The 20,186-nt window shown below is 35.9% G+C and overlaps 1 protein-coding gene across 16 annotated transcripts in view; it reads right to left on the bottom strand.

The window, feature by feature from the left end:
- Positions 1 to 20,186, bottom strand: part of TRIP12 (thyroid hormone receptor interactor 12) — a 151,187-nt gene that overhangs the window by 33,167 nt on the left and 97,834 nt on the right. For 7 of the 16 annotated variants that reach the window (XM_058533147.1, XM_058533156.1, XM_058533154.1 and 4 more), the window contains 12 exons: positions 15,029 to 15,177; positions 12,243 to 12,278; positions 12,063 to 12,158; positions 11,086 to 11,178; positions 10,727 to 10,888; positions 9,010 to 9,078; positions 8,758 to 8,923; positions 5,868 to 5,985; positions 5,590 to 5,749; positions 3,611 to 3,764; positions 2,277 to 2,505; positions 1,846 to 1,964 (listed from right to left, as the gene is read on the bottom strand). In XM_058533147.1, coding sequence (XP_058389130.1) covers positions 1,846 to 1,964; positions 2,277 to 2,505; positions 3,611 to 3,764; positions 5,590 to 5,749; positions 5,868 to 5,985; positions 8,758 to 8,923; positions 9,010 to 9,078; positions 10,727 to 10,888; positions 11,086 to 11,178; positions 12,063 to 12,158; positions 12,243 to 12,278; positions 15,029 to 15,177 — 1,551 coding nt within the window. The remainder of the gene's footprint in view (positions 1 to 1,845; positions 1,965 to 2,276; positions 2,506 to 3,610; positions 3,765 to 5,589; positions 5,750 to 5,867; positions 5,986 to 8,757; positions 8,924 to 9,009; positions 9,079 to 10,726; positions 10,889 to 11,085; positions 11,179 to 12,062; positions 12,159 to 12,242; positions 12,279 to 15,028; positions 15,178 to 20,186) is intronic. The other 9 variants (XM_058533158.1, XM_058533157.1, XM_058533155.1 and 6 more) reach the window with 3 other exon arrangements.

Here is a 20,186-nt window from a genome sequence, read left to right on the forward strand (position 1 = left end):
CACATGTGGGCTAGGATCACAGAAGGATGCAGGTGGGGACAGAGGTCCAAGAACTATCAAACTGTATGCAAAGGTCTGTGTCTGAATGTCAGTCACTGTAAACTATAAGCAAATCTGTGTGTCTGAATGTATGTGAGTGCATGTTCACACATTCACATTTTTCTGGGGAAGAATCCAGGGCTTTCCATCAGATCCTTATTAAAAAAAAAAAAGGCAAACTCCAAAAAAAAAAAAAAGATGTCTGAATGAATTCAAATTATTATTTGCAGCAATCATATGCCAGACTATGCTAGGTACTGAGGATATGACCATGGATAAAAAAATGAACTCAGGGCAGTTACTGAACCAGTGGGAAAGATACATGTTACAAGAAATTACAAAGAAAGAGCAAATTGCTTATGAGGGAGACAATACAGTGTTGCTGGAGCATATAGTAGGAGGAACTAACAGGATCCAGAAGTAAGGCGACATCTTCAGGAATAAATGATATTTAAGTGGAACCTGAAAGAATAGCAGACCTACCCAGATGCAAAGCAATAGAATGAATCAAGGTTCCTCCATAAACTTAATAATATATATGCTACATAAATATTTAGTAGGGATGGGAAATTCAATCTGATGGTGTAGTTGATCTTATCAAAGTAAAAAAAAAAAAAAAAATCACTGAAAAAAAAAGGACTAGTTCTGATATACTTCCAAATCAGAAAGGCTAAACAACTAAAAGCAAAAAACAACAACAAAAATAGAATACCAACAACAAAATCACAGAATGCAATATACAAGATAATCTAAGGCTAAAAATAAGAACACATATCAAATATTTACGTGAGCACAGAAAACATCTATTCATATGTACACCTGATTTGTTAACTTTAGTTATTATCTCTGAGAAATGGAGTTTGCCTTCTATTTCATATAAATATGCAGTGTTGGATTTTTTGAAAACCCACTGTTATTTGAACAGAACTAACAATAAATGGTGAAAACCTCTTCCCATTTGATTCAGTACTATCACACTAGCACGTCTATTGCATTCTCAAGATGTGAAGAGATATGGATCCAGCTTAAGAAAAGGTGATCAAAAGAATGGAAAATAGATCATATACAGAAAGAATTAGGAATGTTGATAGATGGAAGATAAAGCTATGAATTACTTCAGGGGATAATATCATTATTTCCTGTATCCTCAGAAGCCCAAAGTATCCTAAAGAACAAAAGAAATTTCTGTTGATGAGAAAGAACTTGTTTAAATATCTTGGCAGGTTTGAAGAGGATAAAACACCTGAATGAGCGATATCGTTTCATCTTTAAGGTCTTCAAGAGAATGGAAAAACACTATGTCTCCAAGGCTGATTTTGACATTCAAATTCCTCACATTAGAGGACTAGACCAATTGCATTCTGAAGATTATTCCAAGCCTTAAAACGTTCCATTATCTACACAATGAAGTATGAAATAATCTCTTTTACAACTGTTCTGATCTACTAAAAGGATTCACTGGGAAAGAAAGAGACCTGACTTTTTCAAAGAATTTTTACAGGCAGCTATGTATTATTGATATGAAAAGAAAAGTCAATGATTGCTTCTAAACATGTCAAACACACATAAACTTACTCAAATCATTGAAGCTTGCTAAGTGTTCATCAACTGACAGTGAATCTCACACAACCTGTATTAATAGGTTTATAAAAGACACACTATATGTACTTGAGCTATAAGCATGCAAATATCTTATATAAAAGGTAACAGTTTAATTTTTGTTCTATAGATTAAAACTATACTTCTACTGAAATGCTATTTAGACTAAAAGGTTAACCATTAATTAATCATCACAAATGACATTACCTTCTCTTCTGAAGTAAACACTAAAAATATCAGGTAACTTCTGCATTAAGATTTCTGCCATCTGAAGTGCTCCAACCACTATCTTCAGGTCTTGGCTTGATAGCATGGAAGCAATGTGACTAAAAAAAAAAAAGTATTTGTATATAAAACATTTGTCTGAATTTGATAATTATTTTTGGCCATACTACTTTGAGAGCAAAATATTTTAATTGTGAAACCAGTCCCCTGAAACAAAAATTTCTCTCAACTTTTGCACTTATTTTAATCTTAATCAAAGGTGTGTGAGAATAGAAAAAGACAACAAAGGGCTCAAGATACTCCAAATAAACTGTTTTATGCATAATTTTTCTATATTATTACTTCAATGATTTCTGAAATTACTTGGAGAGACTTGAATTTCTAAAATGTTTTCACTATTTTCATGAACACACCTTGAAACAGCATGATTTTTCAGGACATCCTTCAGAAGTTCGGCATCCGCAAAATAAATTATCCTAAGAATTGCTCTAAGGCACTTATGTCTGACTGCAGGTCCTGCTGAGGAACTATACACTTCATAAAGAACGCCAAATAACGTCTTAATAAAAGACTTAGCCAGTTCCGGATCCTCTTTCATAAGCTGTGCTCGAGCATCATCCTTCTTTAACTCTGAATATCCACCTGTTATCAAAAATATACAATCCTAATGTTACAGACTTTAGAAACACAACAAAGCAAACAACATAAAGCATTCAAGCTGACGTAATTATGTGAAATGTTATAAAAAATTTTTGGTTATAAAACAAATGAACTTATCGAATGTGATTAGATGGGGTCTATAAAGATGCCAAAGGCAGCATTAAGACAAAATTTAGCCAGCTAGAAAACCAGCTGAAGAGAACAAGGCACCACCACACTGTACCTCTTATTTTACTAATATACGTTCAGTCAAGTACCGGATATATTTCAGTATTAACCATCTAAAACCACTCGTAAGAAGTAGACAAGAGGTCAAGAAAGGGACAGTACTTAGCTAGAAGCTATGGAAAAATAAGACGATCTATCACTTTGTGTAGAGGGGAAAGGAAACTGATGAAAAGTAAGCTCCAGACCAGCGGTTTGCAAAGTAGAGTTCAAAAGCCCAGTCTGGCCCACCACCTATTTTTGCAAATAAAATTTTATCAGAACAAGACCATGTACATTTGTTTATATATTGCATACGGCTATTTTGGGGCTACAACAGCACTGTTTAGTACAGGGACTGTATGGCTTGCATAGCTTAAGACACTTACTATGTGGCCCTTTTCAGAAAGTTTGCTGACCCCTGCACTCTAAACTAGAGCTGTAAAAGCAATGGACTAAATCCCTGAGGAGACAGATAAACGTCAGAAACCTGGGGGAAAAAATCACAATCATCTTTTCTTCATTGGCTAAGAAGAGAATTTAGCGGGAAAGTACAAAATAAAAGGTTGGAAAGAACTAATTTGATGGGTGTGGGTGGATCTAAAGGTAGAAAAGGGATAACAGGAACAGATAAGAAACTGCTCGGGCCAACTGTGACCCGAGTCCAGGACGCTGCAAATCATGTTAAGTAGAAAAATCATGGGGAAGACACCAGTTAAGCAATATTGGCTCATTCATCAATAAAAGCACATGAGAAAAACAACAACAAATTACTACTACGCAACTGTTTCAAGTTCAATAAAGACACTCAATGAAACATTTATTACTGTAAATATTATTCACATGACAACAGACTACTACTTTTAACTCAAAAGGTACTTACTAGTGTTAGTATTGGCTAAGGGGTTAGGTTTTCTCTGAATGGCACGTGCTGTTCCCGTGTCCTCATTGATTTGCTGCATAGAATTAAAATCAATAGTATAAACTCGTCCCAGAGTGGACAAGCTTATCTCATCCTCACCGACCTGATGGGCTGCCTGAGAGCAAAGAGAGAGAAGCCTTGAATATAAACATGGAGAAATTTATTAACTTAAGACATAGCAGGGACCCTCCACAAATGCTAACTTACACATTTATTTCATCAGGTTTTAGACGATGAAGGAACAGAATATAGAAAATTTAACAATGTGGATGTGACAAAACTCATTCATTCAATAAGTCATTTTTAATTAAACACAAATACACACCACAGGCCCTATCAGTTCCCCTAAGACATAAATACAAGTAAAATCCTGATGCAAGATCCAGTCATGTAGAATTAGTGACACGAAGACGACACTATTTGTATTAAGAAGGCTTTTAAGACTTTGCTGATAGAAAAAAATTTGTTATCCATAAATCTTAGTATCTAATTCTTAGGTTAAAACATTCTTTAGATCACGGATTCTTAGCAGTCCACCAAAATCCTCATTTAAACAAAATGAACCTATAAAATTGTCCTTAGGTAAACAAAAAAGACTTTACATTTAAATGATGCTCTAAGACTGAAAGGGACACAAGTGGAACTAAGAAAGTAATCCCTAGGGGTTGCATGCATTATACAATACATATTAAAATGAGACAGTGATTAAGACTGTTTGCTTGATTTTAGCCTAAAGAAGGGACAGAATATTCATTCTTGTAAAGGTCCAATCTATGGAATTCCTAGGTTGAATGGAAGACAGACTCGTAGGAAATACAACAGAGTAAGCTAATAGTGAAAATGTAATTATTAGGAAAATGCTAAAAACAAGAATACTTAGGAGTTAGAGACCATGACCTGCTTAACACTAACACTAAACAATGCACAAAAAACCAGTCACAGTTAACTTCCTCATGAAAGCTGGCTCTGAATTTGGATATCTTCTTAAGAACTTTTGATTTTATAACATAAATCAATGGTTTTAAAGTTTTTCAAAATTTCATTTTCGGAAATGACTGGTGGAAGACATCTTTAAAGAAGAATGTCTACTTAAGAGTGATGTTCTAAAAAATTCAAATATCACAGGTTGAAATTAGAAAATACTTTAAGACTTAAAGGTATCTTATATTTGAAAATATTAGTAAAGAGTGCATGGCATCTCAAATAATGCAGTGACCAATACTTCCTAGGGCAAATATTTTCCTGACCTGAGAAATTTTTGAAATATTTCAGTGTAAACAATATGGAAGTATGGAAATATTCTTATCACACATAAAACTTTCACAGAAAACCACTGTCAATATTTCGTGTATTTCTTTCCTTTGTATTAATTCTCTTTTCTCTTATTTTGCTGAGTTCCCAAGAGCCACATAATTCTGAATATTGTGTTTTCATTTATCATATCCCACTTTGTCATTAAAATTTATCCCATTAATGTTTGAATTATATACAAACCTATGTATGTATCACGATTTACTTAATCATTCACCTAGAGCTAGACATTTAAGTTGTTTCCATCTTTTCCCTTTTAAAAAATATTGTGAAGACACTATTTGTATGTAAATCTTTGCTTTTCTTTTGGATAGGAGATAGAAGGGACTTGCAGAAACATATAGCCTAACTCCTCCAATGTTTCCTTTCAGAAATGAGGAAACTATGGAACAAAGAACTTAAATTACTTGCTCCAAGTCAATCAGGTAGTTAGCAGCAGAAGCAGGACTACAACATCATGTTTTCTGACCTGAACAGAAATGAGGACCTTGTTCTCAGGAGACAAAATGAGAGAATCTTGAGTTAATTCAAAATTGAGCACATTTAAGTACACATATCCACCTCCCCACTCCATCCCTGCACCCACACTCCACCAAAATAGACATATGTAAATGGTACGATGAAACTACTACCTCAATGATCCGGCTGTCAATCCTGTTATAGGGATGCCAAAGGCCTCGGTCGTCACGCCACTGCCAGATCGCACCATCTGTGTTCTGCGCGTTTCCCTTCTTCAGCATGGTATCAACTGCAAAAATGCCTTCTTTTGGTAAACATGGCATAAGTTCACTGAAAACAAAAAGTGCAATTATTTTAATAAGTAGCTTCCTGACCTATTAGTAAATGACAAGTCTCTAAGGTAAAATACCCTCATATAAAACACAGCCATTATTAGCCCAATCTTTACCAAATCAGAGAAGTCAATTCATACAGTTCTTGAGGACTTCGTGGAACAAGATCAATCTGTTCCTGACAACTTCCATTGGAGGCACCACACAGGAGGAAGTGAAGCGTTTCTGCAATGTCTGCAAAACCAACAACAGAAAACAAAAGCCTATGAAACTAGTTATACTACCTGATTTAAAAGGCAATCATTCCCTGAGAGGAAAACAACAATTATTTTCTTCTAAAGAAATGTACTACAGAAATTAAAACTAAAAATCCAAATGAGGGGCTGGCCCCGTGGCGTAGTAGTTAAGTTCAGCATGCTCTGCTTTGGCAGTCCTGGTTCGCGGGTTTGGATCTCAGGCGTGGACCTATATCACTCGTCAGCCATGCTGTGGTGGCAACTCACATACAAAATAGGGGAAGATTGGCACAGATGTTAGCTCAGGGCGAATCTTCCTCAAGCAAAAAAAAAAAAAAAAAAAAAAAAAATCCAAATGAGTTGTGATAAAAACCTACAAAGAAATTTATGAAAAATTTTAACAATTTCTTTCTAAAGACTTCAGTCTGAGTCCTAACCTTCTAGCTGGACATCTAACCACAAATCCACCCCCAGAGACTTCAGGAATCTTTTATCGCTCTCCTTGAGGAGCACAGGGCTTTGTACAAAAGTACATTCAAAATACACTTTAATCCTCAATTCAAGTATATTCGTATATTTGTCTTCAATTCAAATACACTGAAAATGTGTAGTCAACAGGATAAGCATAGCAATTAAAAGCATCTGAATATTATCACATTGTGATCAGGAAAGTCATTACCTTACATGACATTAAGCATGCCAACTTATTACAAAGATCGGTAAAATATCCTCTACCCTAAGTTTCCATTCCCAGAAGACATCAGTTTATGAAGGAATTGGCATGAAAACCAGTCTGATGTACCGACACTGTGGGTGGAGGAAGCTCCCAGCCTCCACAAGTTTAGACACTCAAATAGCTAAAACTCAAGATAGGGCTGTGTCTTTGTTGGTTGTGATTGTGTGTGTTTCTGTAGATATTATACATATGTAAAACATACATAAACATTCCACTGAAATGTTTTGCCAGATATCATTAAGTTCTGTTATCAAGAAAAGTATTCACCACTGATTTGGGCAGAGAGGTATGGATAGTTAAATCTCTGCCTCAGAGAAATTTCAGAATGAGTAAAAACTTTAAAAATTTCTTGAAAAGTATAGTTTTGCCAACTTTCCTTAGAAATGTGAGTACACGGCAATGACACATTATAAGGATTCTCTAATTTTTTTCAAGAGATCAGAGGATGACAACATGTTTCCTTTGTGTTACTACTGTAAAAAGAAAATACAAGTCTAGTGGCCTTTACATGAAGAATGTGTTGGCAAACTTCATGGAGTATGCAAAAAAGGTGAAAATATTCATCCTATTAAAAGAAAAATAATCCAAAATGTTAAAGCAAACAAAACCTAGGCAGCATTTTTCCCAACCTGGCATTTAGGGAAATGCTGTGCCACATAGTAACAAGAAATAAACTGTACTCAAACTTGAGGAAATCGTGGACTAGGCAAACTTCAAAGGGCTCCTAAAGATTTTAAGAAGCAAAGTGTATTGAGATGACTCAAGAAAGAGTCAAACCTTTCCCAAACTTATCCAGGCAGAGAGTACTTTGTTCACGGCACAAGCAAAACAGTATTCTCTGGAATACCAAGTTTGGGAATGACTCAATGCTTTAAGAGGAATCTTTTCAATAAATCACCTCAGCAGCACTGTTTTTCTCCAAAATTCTGTGCCGATGTGCTAATTCACAAGAAATGCAACTAAATATAAAACTGAATTCCCCCCTTAAAAAGTAATATTATACTACTTAATATTCCATCTGAGTCGGTGAGACCAAGTTTATTTTGTCAGTAAATATCATCACTGACTCCCAACATAACATCCTCGGAGATTAGAATTATGGATATGAAATTACCCACAATTACAGGTGCTCTATACCAAAGTGATCAACACTCTATTAGCAATAACCACAACATACAGATGTTTTCTGAAGGCTTATGTCTTCTGACATTAACTTGTGAAATCTAAGGTTTAAGAGAGGAATGCAACAGTAAAATAAAAGTGCGATAAAACTTTATCTCCTGCACGCTGGGTAAGGGTGGGAAGGGCTTAGAGAAAAAGTAGCAAAGATGAGAGACACTCATCTGTAGAAATAAGTTCCAACTTTTTGAGGAAGGAAAGCATTCTGGAATCAGGTAAACTGCTGGAAAATCTAACATGAGCAGAAAGGACAACCTATAAGCAGAAGACAAGCAGTTACTGGTAACAAAAAACTCAGAATTTTCCTAATGAAGCATCATTACATAATTGAGAGTGTATAGAAAGCAATGATCTTGGGTCTTTAGCCCTAGAACCACCAAGGGTAAAATTTTAATGCACTATAAACTTTAAAAATCGTTATAGGGCCGGCCCCGTGGCTTAGCAGTTAAGTGTGCATGCTCCGCTGCTGGCGGCCCGGGTTCAGATCCCGGGCACGCACTGACGCACCGCTTCTCCGGCCATGCTGAGGCCGCGTCCCACATACAGCAACTAGAAGGATGACATACAACTATCTACTGGGGCTCTGAGGGGGAAAAATAAATAAATAAAAATCTTTAAAAAAAAATTAAAATTAAAAAAATAAATAAATAAAAATCGTTATATAGGAAGCATTACTATGTTGTTCCCAACACAAAATTTATTATACATTAACATTTTTCTTGCTTTACTATCCAGAGCCTATGATATTAGCAATCTCTTCTACTTGCTTGACTTACATTGACTTTACTTATTACTGGATATTTTAAAAAGAAGCCACTTTTCCTCCTTAAAGTAGGATAATAAAATAGCACTTACTTTGCTTCATAAGTTGAACAGCTAAAGTTGGACAGTTGGAACACATCAGAGAAAACATGCGGACCACCATGATAAACATCCCAGAACTTAAAATTGGTGGAGTCACTACCAACAGTTGTTGAACATTTGTAAGCAGATCTTTGGAGGCAACCTGCTGGAGTAAATTCTTTACAAACATAAGAAAAAGGAAATTGTTATATCATGATTTAGCAATTTAACAACATGAAATACCACCCAAGACTAAGTGCTTACCTCCTCATGTTGGAAGTTGTCCACTAGACGTGCAAAACAAAGGCAAGTGCTTTCTACTGACTTTTTGTCCTATTTTTTTTATAAAGGAAAATAAAGTTTATTAATATAAAACACTTTCACTGTCTTATATCACTACCTAATCTTCCTAACCCCAAATTCTTCAAGGCCAGCTCAATTAGGTGTGAGCTTTGAAAATGCACTGAACCTAAGCAAGGTACAATCAGTAATATCATGATTTCAAAGCAAAGAGCATCATCCTGATAGAACCTCACTCCTCCATTAAGGCCCCAACAGAGAAAAGCAAATATACAGAAAAGGAACAACTTTTGTGCTTCTGTAATTTCAATACCTAAACAAAAATTATAATAAAGAAAAGATAAACATCCTACCATTCTAAAAACCCTTCCCAGGAGAAATGTTGAAAACATGCATACACTAAAAAGCCAGAAAGAGTTAAGCATATGTTATATGAACCAGAAGTTTACTGATAATGGGAAAAACGAGGTGTGGATCTGCTATATTCAGTATGGAAACAATCTAGAAATACTGTTAAGAGTGGCCTCATTGAGAAAACATTTGAAACAATCCTCATAAGAATGAAAATAACAATTTAATGGCTTAACAAGTATTTTGATAGAGCTTGTTTTTTTCCTAATTGATAAATGGGCTTCAGATATAAAAACCAGACCTGCTTATGTAAAAATGACAATAATTCTGGTATTATAAAAGCCCCATACTTTCACTGTCACTTAAGTCTAGAAAGAGTGCTACAAGTAACAGTGGCCAATTATTTAACTTCTGATTCTTATGCCTTATTTCCAAAATAAGGTACTGAAATCACAGCTAACTAGAGAACATATTTGTAGCCCCCACAAAGCACAGGTTATCTCAGCCAAATTTTTTTTTTAAATAAATAAACTATGAATGGCACTACTTGTGTCTAGATCATCTTAGAAGCAAAACACTCCAGAGTGACTCAATAATCATTATTATTTTATCTATCTTATTTAAATCCCTTATTTAGCATATTCTTTGTACCTAATTTTCCCAAGAATATTTTAAGCACACTTTGTAAAGGTGATTGACCTTTACAAAGTCAGATTTCTAAAAATCTCTTTAGCAATAACAAACTTTAATTCATTAATTAAGAGAAAATTCAATTTCTCTACAACCTTGAGGCTTAACTCACGATCTGTCCTCCACCCCAGCCTCTGTAAGCCCTGCTTCCCATACTGCATCACCAGGTCCACTGATTTCATCTCCTAAATAATCGTTCCTGCTCTTCTCCAACCCCGGAGAGCCACAGTCTAAGTTTTTCATTTCATTTCTATTTGGGACACATTCTCGTCTCTCTTCTGATCTTAACCCATATGCCCCTAGTCTTGTCTGCCTAACCCAATGCCTTTTAGGAAAGGGTGATCTTTCCAAAAGAAAACTCAGATCATATCACATAGTAAACACTGTTTGCTGAAGTAATAAATTTATCCCTTAAAATCAAAATAGTTGAAGACATCAAATATATGAAATACTGTTCATTTGGGTAAATCCACTAAAATTTCATAAAATAATCTAATATGATATATGACTGGATAACAAGGGAAAAAACATGAATCAGAACATTTCTAATTTACATATCCAGCTGGAAGATTTAAAATCCTACTTGAAATCGGCATTTTAAAAAATGTTTTATGAGACATAAAATAGGTTCATATTTTACCTGATGGGTTAGCCTTTGGGTAAGCAATGGAAGGGAATCTGCCACAAAATGAAATTCATCCGGTGTGATACTCTGGCAGCAATTGGCTGCAATTGCTAGTGCATTTCTTTGGGCATTTATGCTGAAGAACTCTAAATACAGCAAGCAGTCTGCCAAACCACCCTAAAATACAGAAAACCGTTAAAGTGAAGAAACACCCTCTTATCAGCAATTAAAAAAAAAAAAAACATTAAAAAGTCTAGTGCATCACTTTGGAAACGCCATGTGTACATATAGAGCTTGCAATCTAGGAGCTAGTACAAACGTAGGTCTAAAATCCAACATTCAATGAAATATAGTCCTTTGGTAACAACACTTACCGCCTGTAGAATGGCTTTACTGTGTCTACGTGATAACATCTCCAAGGCAGTCAAGGCTTGCTCTGCCACATCAATACACTGAATAACTTGTAGCTGGGAACACATAAATAGGTAACTTAAGGTTATCATTCAAATTCTTTTCGCTTATCTTCTACATGAATAAATACAGCATTTTCTCTAATTTCCATCAATCTATACTGCCTGTAACATGAAACCTACCATAGGAAACTAGTGATTTATGAGCTTAAGCTATAATGTATAGCCAATATCGTTTCCTTCCAACTACTGCGCTCTAAGATACTGAAAAATGTTTCATATAGATAATAAACTAAATCCAATTACATAACCTTAAATTTTCACATTTAAAATAAATGGGTTGTTTTATACAACATATTTTTAAAATGAGGTTTTAAATTTTATACCATATTCCAAGGTTATCAGATAATGCAAATTTTATTGTGCATTAAAAAGAAAAAGGCCCTTAAGACAAACTAAGAACACGACCTACCACAGACCATATGAAAAAATTTCCTTTCTCCACTGACTCACTTTGTGACCTCGAGCAAGGAATTTTGTCTGTCTCAGCCTTCTAAGCTGTAAAATGAGGGTATAAATAGCTATCAACCTCATTGGGATGTTTTCTGAAAATAATGAGATTATTTATAATCAAGCGCTTTAAATTCTTCTCTGAAAGATTTTATATTGATGTTATAATTGCTATTCTTAAAAACTATAAAACCGAAATGATTTTATAAATACTTTATTAGCATCAGCTTTAAACTACTGGTCTGCTAAACATGAAATATTTTTCTGGGATCTTGGCTAAAAAATATACTTTCATTAGATAATAAGACACTTAAAAATGTCTTTGAAGGTAGCCTAACAATTTGATGTACTACTTTAGAATTCAGTAGTCAAGGGTTCTCAACTTGATGCCCCATGCCTGCTTTTGGCAAGCTGGGCACAAGTAGGATTACCTTTTCTAAAAAGACAGGAATTGCGTCTACTACAACAGCAGATGATCGAGGAAGGGCTTCCATCATGTATGTTAAGGCTCGACAAGCATGGTTCATCTAGAAAACAAGAGGGCATTTTTACTCAATAAAAACTCAACATTTAAAGTTGGAGTGTTTTTAAAAAATACAGCATATACTTACAATATCAAAATTATGCTCCATCTGCAGTAATGTTATCTGTTAAAAAAGATTATAACAAAGTATTAGAAGCTGTCTATCTTCTTAGAGAAAAGCCCTAGAAGAAGTATTTCTTCCTCTACTTCAACTGAAATGGAAAGTATTATTCAAGTCTTTTGCCATATGAAAATAACATCATGTTAAAACCTAGCATGCATACACAAGAAATGCTTCTATTTATTGAGAGGGCATGACTCATACCCTGTAGCTCTGACTTGGGAACTTTGCTAGATAACCATCACCTCGTGATCCAGGTCAAAAACAAAGCGTTCCTGTTACTTCCAACCAAACTTTCTGGTACCTCTAATCCTCCTTCAGAAGCCCATTAACATGTCACTGAGGACTTAACAGGTATTAATAAATACTTAATACCTAAATGAACACACCAGCAATGCACTGCCATTTGTTAAATTAACAATTGTCAATACAGATTCAAGACCATAGCTTTAACTGTTGTGAATAAGCTGCTCTAAAAGTTGAGCTAAGCCTCATTTAACTCAGCTGTAAAATACACAGTAGTATAGGATTTAAACACAATACTGATATCAGAAACTAACTATGCACTAATTAAAGCCTGACTTCATATAATTATTCTACAAATCCATGAGTGAGTTAAATATAATATATAAATATACATATCGGATTTTATTTTATTTTAGTTTCTCTTGGGGAAAAGACCTTAAGCAGATTTCAACCATGTTTTTCAAAGGAGAGAATGCAAAACTGCTAGGGGTATATACACTCCATCCTTCTGAAGCAGCCAATCCTCACAATCTTCTGGTCTTCAATGGAAAATTTTAAATGCACTGAATTTAAGCTATAAAGTACCCCACAATTAAATGTATATCTACAATAACAGACATAATATATTCTAATACAATACTCATTTAATATGAGTGTCTTCTCAGCTCTGAATTATGCTGGGTAAAATATATCTATACACCACAGGTCCTGATAACTAGTCTTGTTAAATACACATACACACACACTCCGTTTCAGGATTGAACCATGTCTCAAATCACCTACAGTCAGTCACTTAAAATAATTACTCTAAATTGAAAGGGCTTGTCATGTTAACAGAAAAAGTAACAAATTCTCTAGTTCTTAAGGTGAAATGAACCTTATAAGACCACGTTTGGGAAGGATTGCTGTAAACAGATTGCCTTTCACCAAAAATGACTATGGTCACACAAGTGAATGGTGATGGACAGATATCACAATATTCAATTGTGATGAAAGATAAATCTGGACAACTCATTAACAACTGTCCTTATTAATAGTATGAGCTGACTTGTGCAGGTCTACTAAGTACTTAAACCTAATCAACAACCAGCAAATTAAGTAAATTGGATTATGTGACATTTCTGCCTATATTTAATAGCATCTTTAACTAATAAAAAACTACATTTTAACAGTAGATAATATAAGGTAAACATAGTCCTTTGTGGCTACCTATTTTTTAATGAACAATAACAACAACAAAAACAGTTTAATTCAAGTAAGAGAAACCAGCTATTGAAGAAATCAGTAATTTGAGCATGAATATTAACATAGGCAAAATGTCAAAGTAGAAAGGCTAACATTGCTTTCACGAAACACTCAGAAATCACCAGGCAAGCCTTTATTACAGTAGAACTGGTAAAATTTGAGAGCTAGCTTTCATTATGTGGAGGTCTGAGTGGCGGAAGTCGAAGAAACTGGTCTATCCTTTATCAGCCCCTGCCAAAGCCAAGCCATCCAACAAGTCAGAAAAGGCAGAATAAAGACTATGTCATCTTGTATTTGACTGGTCTTCACTCAGCTCTCTCCACAGTCTGATAATGTGATCAAATGAGACAATCTGACATACCAACCACAATTTCATTTTGTCAACTTTATGCACATTTAACAAAGACTTACATGATATTTGTTTTTAACTTCCAAGGTAAAATATGCTATGAATATATTCATGATGTTTATGTTAGTCTTTCATTAGTATTTCATTTCAGACTTCAATTTTAACCTTAAATTATAGCCAATTTCTTTAACCCTGGACTAAGAAAATTACCAAGCCACTATTTAAAGGACATATTATTCTCAAGGGTCTACATTTGGTAATGGCAATTTATCTTCCTGTTATTTTCATATTAAAAAGCTCAAGCAATTAAGATGTTAATAAATTCTAAATATCAACTCACAACTGTGTTGAAAATCATTAAAGGATTTTTTAAATTGTTTTTCTATTGTAAGTACTGTTGTTTTATTTTGGTCTGTTTTTGCTTAAAATAAAACTTTTTAAGCTGGAAGGATCCATGTGGTGTTCTGGCTTAACTGCTTCGCCATGCACACAATTATCAAACATGAAAACCGTTATGGCCCAAAAAGAGAAGCTACCAGTGAGTTGCTTATTATTCTCTCATGTACCCCAGATTAAAAGAGAAAGCTTGTGAGGCTTGGTATAGTAAGCCAGGGTATCATTATTACCTGCCAGGGCTAAGAACTTACAATTTAAAACTAGTCATTTAAGTATCAAAGATGGGTTAACTATTCATCAAGAAATGGTTCAGAAAAGTAGTACTAACTACTTTTAGATTAGCAATCACTGACAATATTTATAAGCATAAAATAAAAGTACTAAGCCATACTCTGCTATCTCTTAGTTCTATCATGTTTTAAAATTCATAAGACAATAATCATGCTTTCAGTAAAAATACTGTCAGCATTCAGAGAAAAACTGAGGGAGGTAAAATGAAGGGAAAATTCTATCTTACCAAAGCTGGAACGACACTCTTGACAGGAAACCCTCCCAGTGTCTCCTCATTTCCCATGACCAATAACTGACACATTTCAATGACTGCCTGGAGTTGCTGACTTTCATCACTTGCTTGTAGTCCTTGCAGAAGCTGCTGGGCCTTAGAACCTTCAGAGGGGGAAAAAAAATCATTATTTTTAAACATTTAAGAAAACTATTATTATTGGGGCCGGCCCCATGGCTTAGCGGTTAAGTGCGCGCGCTCCGCTGCTGGCGGCCTGGGTTCCATCCCGTGCGCGCACTGACACACCACTTCTCCGGCCATGCTGAGGCCGCGTCCCACATACAGCAACTAGAAGGATGCGCAACTATGACGTACAACTATCTACCGGGGCTTTGGGGAAAAAAATAAAATTATTACTAGGTACAAGGTGTGACTCTACACGATAGCTGGTTGCTTATCTTCTTTGGATCCCAAGTAAAAGCTAGGTCTATATACCAGGGTTAAGATAGGCTGCTAATAATTCAAGACAGAATTAAATTAGTTGGATTTACTCTGCCTTAAAGTGATAGCATAGTGTTTTTTTTTCTCTGGTGAGGAAGATCAGCCCTGAGCTAACATTTGATACCAATCCTCCTCTTTTTTTGCTGAGGAAGACTGGCCCTGGGCTAACATCTGTGCCCATCTTCCTCTACTTTACACGGGACACCGCCACAGCATGGCCTGACAAGCGGTGCATCGGTGCACGCCCGGGATCCAAACGTGGGCCACCAGCAGCGGAGCGCGCACACTTAACCACTACGCCACGGAGCCAGCCCCTCATAGTTATTTTTGTCCTCTAATTTTCATCTTTTAAATGAGACAAGTTGATTGGTTTTTAATAGTTACAACAAAAAACAATATGCATAAGATTAATATAAACTGTTACCTTAAATATAGTGAGCAAAAGCTTTCTGTAATAATAAAAACCTGTTAAACAATGATGCCCAGACTTCAAAGGAAATGCTATATAACCCTCAATACTTGCATCAGAATGAGTGGAATCCAAGTAACAGTGAAAGGGCAAGTAAATGAAGACAAACAGCATAACGCATCTAACAAAAGACCATGGAAAGAATGGGGTATTTTCTAAAAACAGCAGAAGACTGGCCTTTTCACCTCCTCTCATTTCATGTGCAGATGCTGCTGAGTTACTTTAGAGTACTTCTACTTTTAAGGCTCAATTCCGTTGCCCAAACAACTGAAAAATGCTAAGACTCAACTCCCACAGGGAACTAAGTTGCCCTGAACAAGATACTCAAAAACAAAGTCTACATATGTTTCAAATTTTCATGGACACCCTTCTACTTGTAACCAATTAATGCTTACCAAATTTATACCTGATGTTACTTTCAAGCTCTTTCTATTCTTATACCTTTTTCACGGTAGTATTTGTATATTTGATTTTTCCAGTCCCATATCATTAAGTATTGAAACACTTAGAAATTATATATGTTTGGAAACCGTCAATAAGTGTGGAATTCATAGGAAAACCAAGGGTTTTTATTTTAATTAAGTTTCAATGATCTTCCTGAAGGGCATAGGCCATTCAAAGGGATACACAGTGATCCTTACAAAGTTTGTTTTCTCTATTATTTAAGACTGTGGCTAATGAATTGCACAACTATCACTGCCTACCTTCCTTTACCATAACTAAGAATCCATCCAAAAACATATTGCAAGAAAGTCAAGTTTAGAGGGACATCATCTTTAAAATTTTCAGACTAAATAATATCAGTTCCTGTTAGAGAAGGCTTAGCCTTTTTGTGTTGAAATATTATGGAAGAAAAAACAAAATGAAGGAAAAGTAACTACTGAAAACAAAAGAATCTTCGGTTGCTTCTAGATTTGTTTTTTAAAGGATGAAATAGTTCATATAAAGTATGTATACTCTAATAGCACAACCACCTAAAATAGGAAAAACTGACACATATGCCATTGGATGTCTTATAAACATTGTGGCTGGCAATTCTAAGAACATGGATCATTTTAGCATGATCAATCATCACCAATAACACTGAACTTTTGGAATGTTCCTAAAAAGATCTTATACCAAACTGAAAATGACAACAAAAAGCCAAAGCCATAATTTATCCTCCAATATATGAAGAGAAACCAGCTCCTAGATCTGTCGATTTTGGTATTAGGACCATTCTATTCTCTTAAAAATTGGTGAGGAGCCCCAAAGCACTTCTGTTTACATAATTTATATCTAATGGTATTTATTAAATGCATTTTGAATTAAACAAGAAAATTTTTAAACATTTGCTGATGCATTACATATTCATATAAACAAACTTTTTGTGAAAAACGACCATATTTTCAAAAAAAAACCTTAGTGAAAAGTAGCATTATTGTTTTTTTGTTGCAAATTGTATTAATGTTAGGACTAATAAAAGACAGCTGTACACTCACCTCTGCTTCTACTCTTAATCTATAGCAGAATGTTATCTGAGCTGAAATGTACGAAAAACTGGGCCCTATTTTGTCACAAAGATTATTAAAAAGATGTGTTATCTGTATAGACAAGAAAATTAATAACTTTGTTTAGCAAGGGCATCCTTATGTAAAAAAGAAATTATTTTTACTAGGAGTACACGGCATTGAAGAGTAGAATGACTGCTAGTACAGACTGGTGCCACTGCTGTGATTCTTATTTAAGGTGCCAGCAGTTTTACCCACCACAGCTTTTGCACTATCAGCTCAAAGATCAACAAAGCAGAAAAGGAAAAACCTTAGTAATTATTATTAGTTTTGACCTTATGGATTCAATGAAAGGGTCTCAGGAACTGCGCAGGAGTCCAGGGACCACACTTTGAGAACCGCTAACATAGATGAGAGGTTGGCAGCCAAACATTTTCTATAAAGAGCCAGATAGTAAGAGCTGTGGGCTTTGCAGGCAATAGGGTTTCTGTCTCAACTATTCAACTCTGCCACTGAGGCATGAAAGCAGACACAGAAAACGTAGATAAGCATGGCTGTATTCCAATAAAACTTTATGTGGGGACACTGAAATTTGAATTTCATTTAATTTTCACATGTCACACAATATTACTCTTTTTAAAATTTTTTCAGCCATTTAAAAATGTAAAAATCATTTTTAGTTCACAGGCTTGGGCTGTGTAAAAACAAGCAGGAGGCCAGATGTGGCCACTGGGCAGTAGTTTGCTGACTGCTGATACAGAGGTGAAAGAGAACCCACAGCACGTCAGGGAATCATAAGAAGCTGATGTGTTCAATTGAATTGGCCCTACCTGACATTCACTGAGTTCTGGAGCTGTGAAGAGGGCTAGGCACTGAGTCAGAAGTTTTGATAACACAGAGTAAGACCTCCTGCAGTCTCATGGTGCTCAGAAGACAAAGTCCCTGTAAAGTGAGGAGGCCTGCCTCAAACACACAGCAAGTGCCTCTACCCCTATAACATTTGCCACATAGTGAAACTGCATAATGAATAAACTCTAAGTAGACAGAGACTTGCAAGGTTCTGAATCAAAACTCTGGGAGGGTCACAAGAAAGAAATAAGGATGAGCCAGAGGTTTAAGGAGTCACACAAAAATTACAACTCTGGTCAAAACAAGTTAAAACTCTGACTGAAGCAAAGTGATCAGCTTCTGACCCTTTACGTTTAATAGAGCAAAAGGCAAAACCCTCACTAGTAGGAAATATTACTTGTGGTTCTTTGGTTCTTCTATACAAAATGTCTAACACATCATCAAACAATTACCAGACATATGAAGAGGCAGGAATATGTGACTGATAATCAAGAGGGAAAAAAAGACAATAGAAACAGACGAACACCACTAGAATTGAAAGACAAGTATTTTATAACTATGACTAATAAACTGAAAATACAAGAAAAGAGGGACAAAATGGATAAGAATGTAAAGAATTTCAACAAAAAATTAGAATCTACAAAAAAAAATAAAATAACTGTCTAGAACTGGAAAACAAAATATCTCAAATTAAAAACTCACTGATGGGAGAGTGATGTCAGCGTCATGATGGAGTGAGCTTTCCCGTAAACTTTTCCGCTGATAAGATACAAGAAAAGGAACAGTCACAGACCAACAATGGAATCCTAGACAGTGGAAAGCAAGATCAGAAAGAGCCACACTGCTGCACATCTGAGAGTGGAACGTGCTGGGCCCCCAGAGGAGGTGGTAGAGGTAAGGAGAACTCCTCTCACTCCCCATCAGATCAGCTATCCTGGTCTGTGCAGCTCCCAGAGAGGGGGGAGGGGCGGCCATCTGCAGGGAAACCGTAGCTCTTCGGGCTCTCTCAGCCAGTGGGAAACTCCCACACAGAGGACTCAGAACAGCCACAGCGCCACCATCAACATCTGAGCACCCCAGGAGAGCGGATAACGAGGGGCGAACAAGAAGCCCCCCATGCCAGAGACCCAGCAGGCAAAAAAGAGAGCCCCCCTGGCTCCAATCAAGTGAGACCCTGCAGCTCAGCAGACCAGACCAGACCAAGCGACCGGCGGATCGCAGTGAACAACAGCGGCAGAAGGCAGCGGGCTCAGATTACACAGCCCTTTACCCCCACACAGTGGCAGCGGGTGAAAATTGCAACTAGATATTTCCAGGATGAGGAAAAACAAAGCCAATACAGGAACCACAATGCAAAGGTACACGAAAATCACCAGAAATCATCCATAAACCAACCCTGAAGACACAGAAATCCATAATCTAAACGACAGAGATTTCAAAATAGCTATCATAAAAAAACTCAACGAAATGAGACAACACACACAAACAATTCAATGAGATTAAGAGTTTCTTCACAAAAGATTGAAATCATAAAGAAAAACCAATCAGTGCTGATGGAGATGAAGAACACAAGGGAGGAGATAAAGGAGAATCTGGAAGCTTTACAGAACAGAGCTGACAATATGGAGGAAGGAATTAGCATTATAGAGGATAGGAATACAGATATGCTCCAGATGGAAGAGCAGAGAGAACTAAGACTAAAAAGAAATGAAGAAAGTCTCCGAGAAATATCTGACTCTATTAAGCAATGTAACATAAGAATTATAGGTATTCCTGAGGGAGAAGAGAGGTAAAGAGGAACAGGGAGCCTATTCAAAGAAATAATAGCTGAAAACTTCCCAAATCTGGGGAAGGAGCAGGAAAT

This window comes from Diceros bicornis, chromosome 37 (assembly GCF_020826845.1).
Source record: "Diceros bicornis minor isolate mBicDic1 chromosome 37, mDicBic1.mat.cur, whole genome shotgun sequence".
Classification (NCBI taxonomy): Eukaryota; Metazoa; Chordata; class Mammalia; order Perissodactyla; family Rhinocerotidae; genus Diceros; species Diceros bicornis.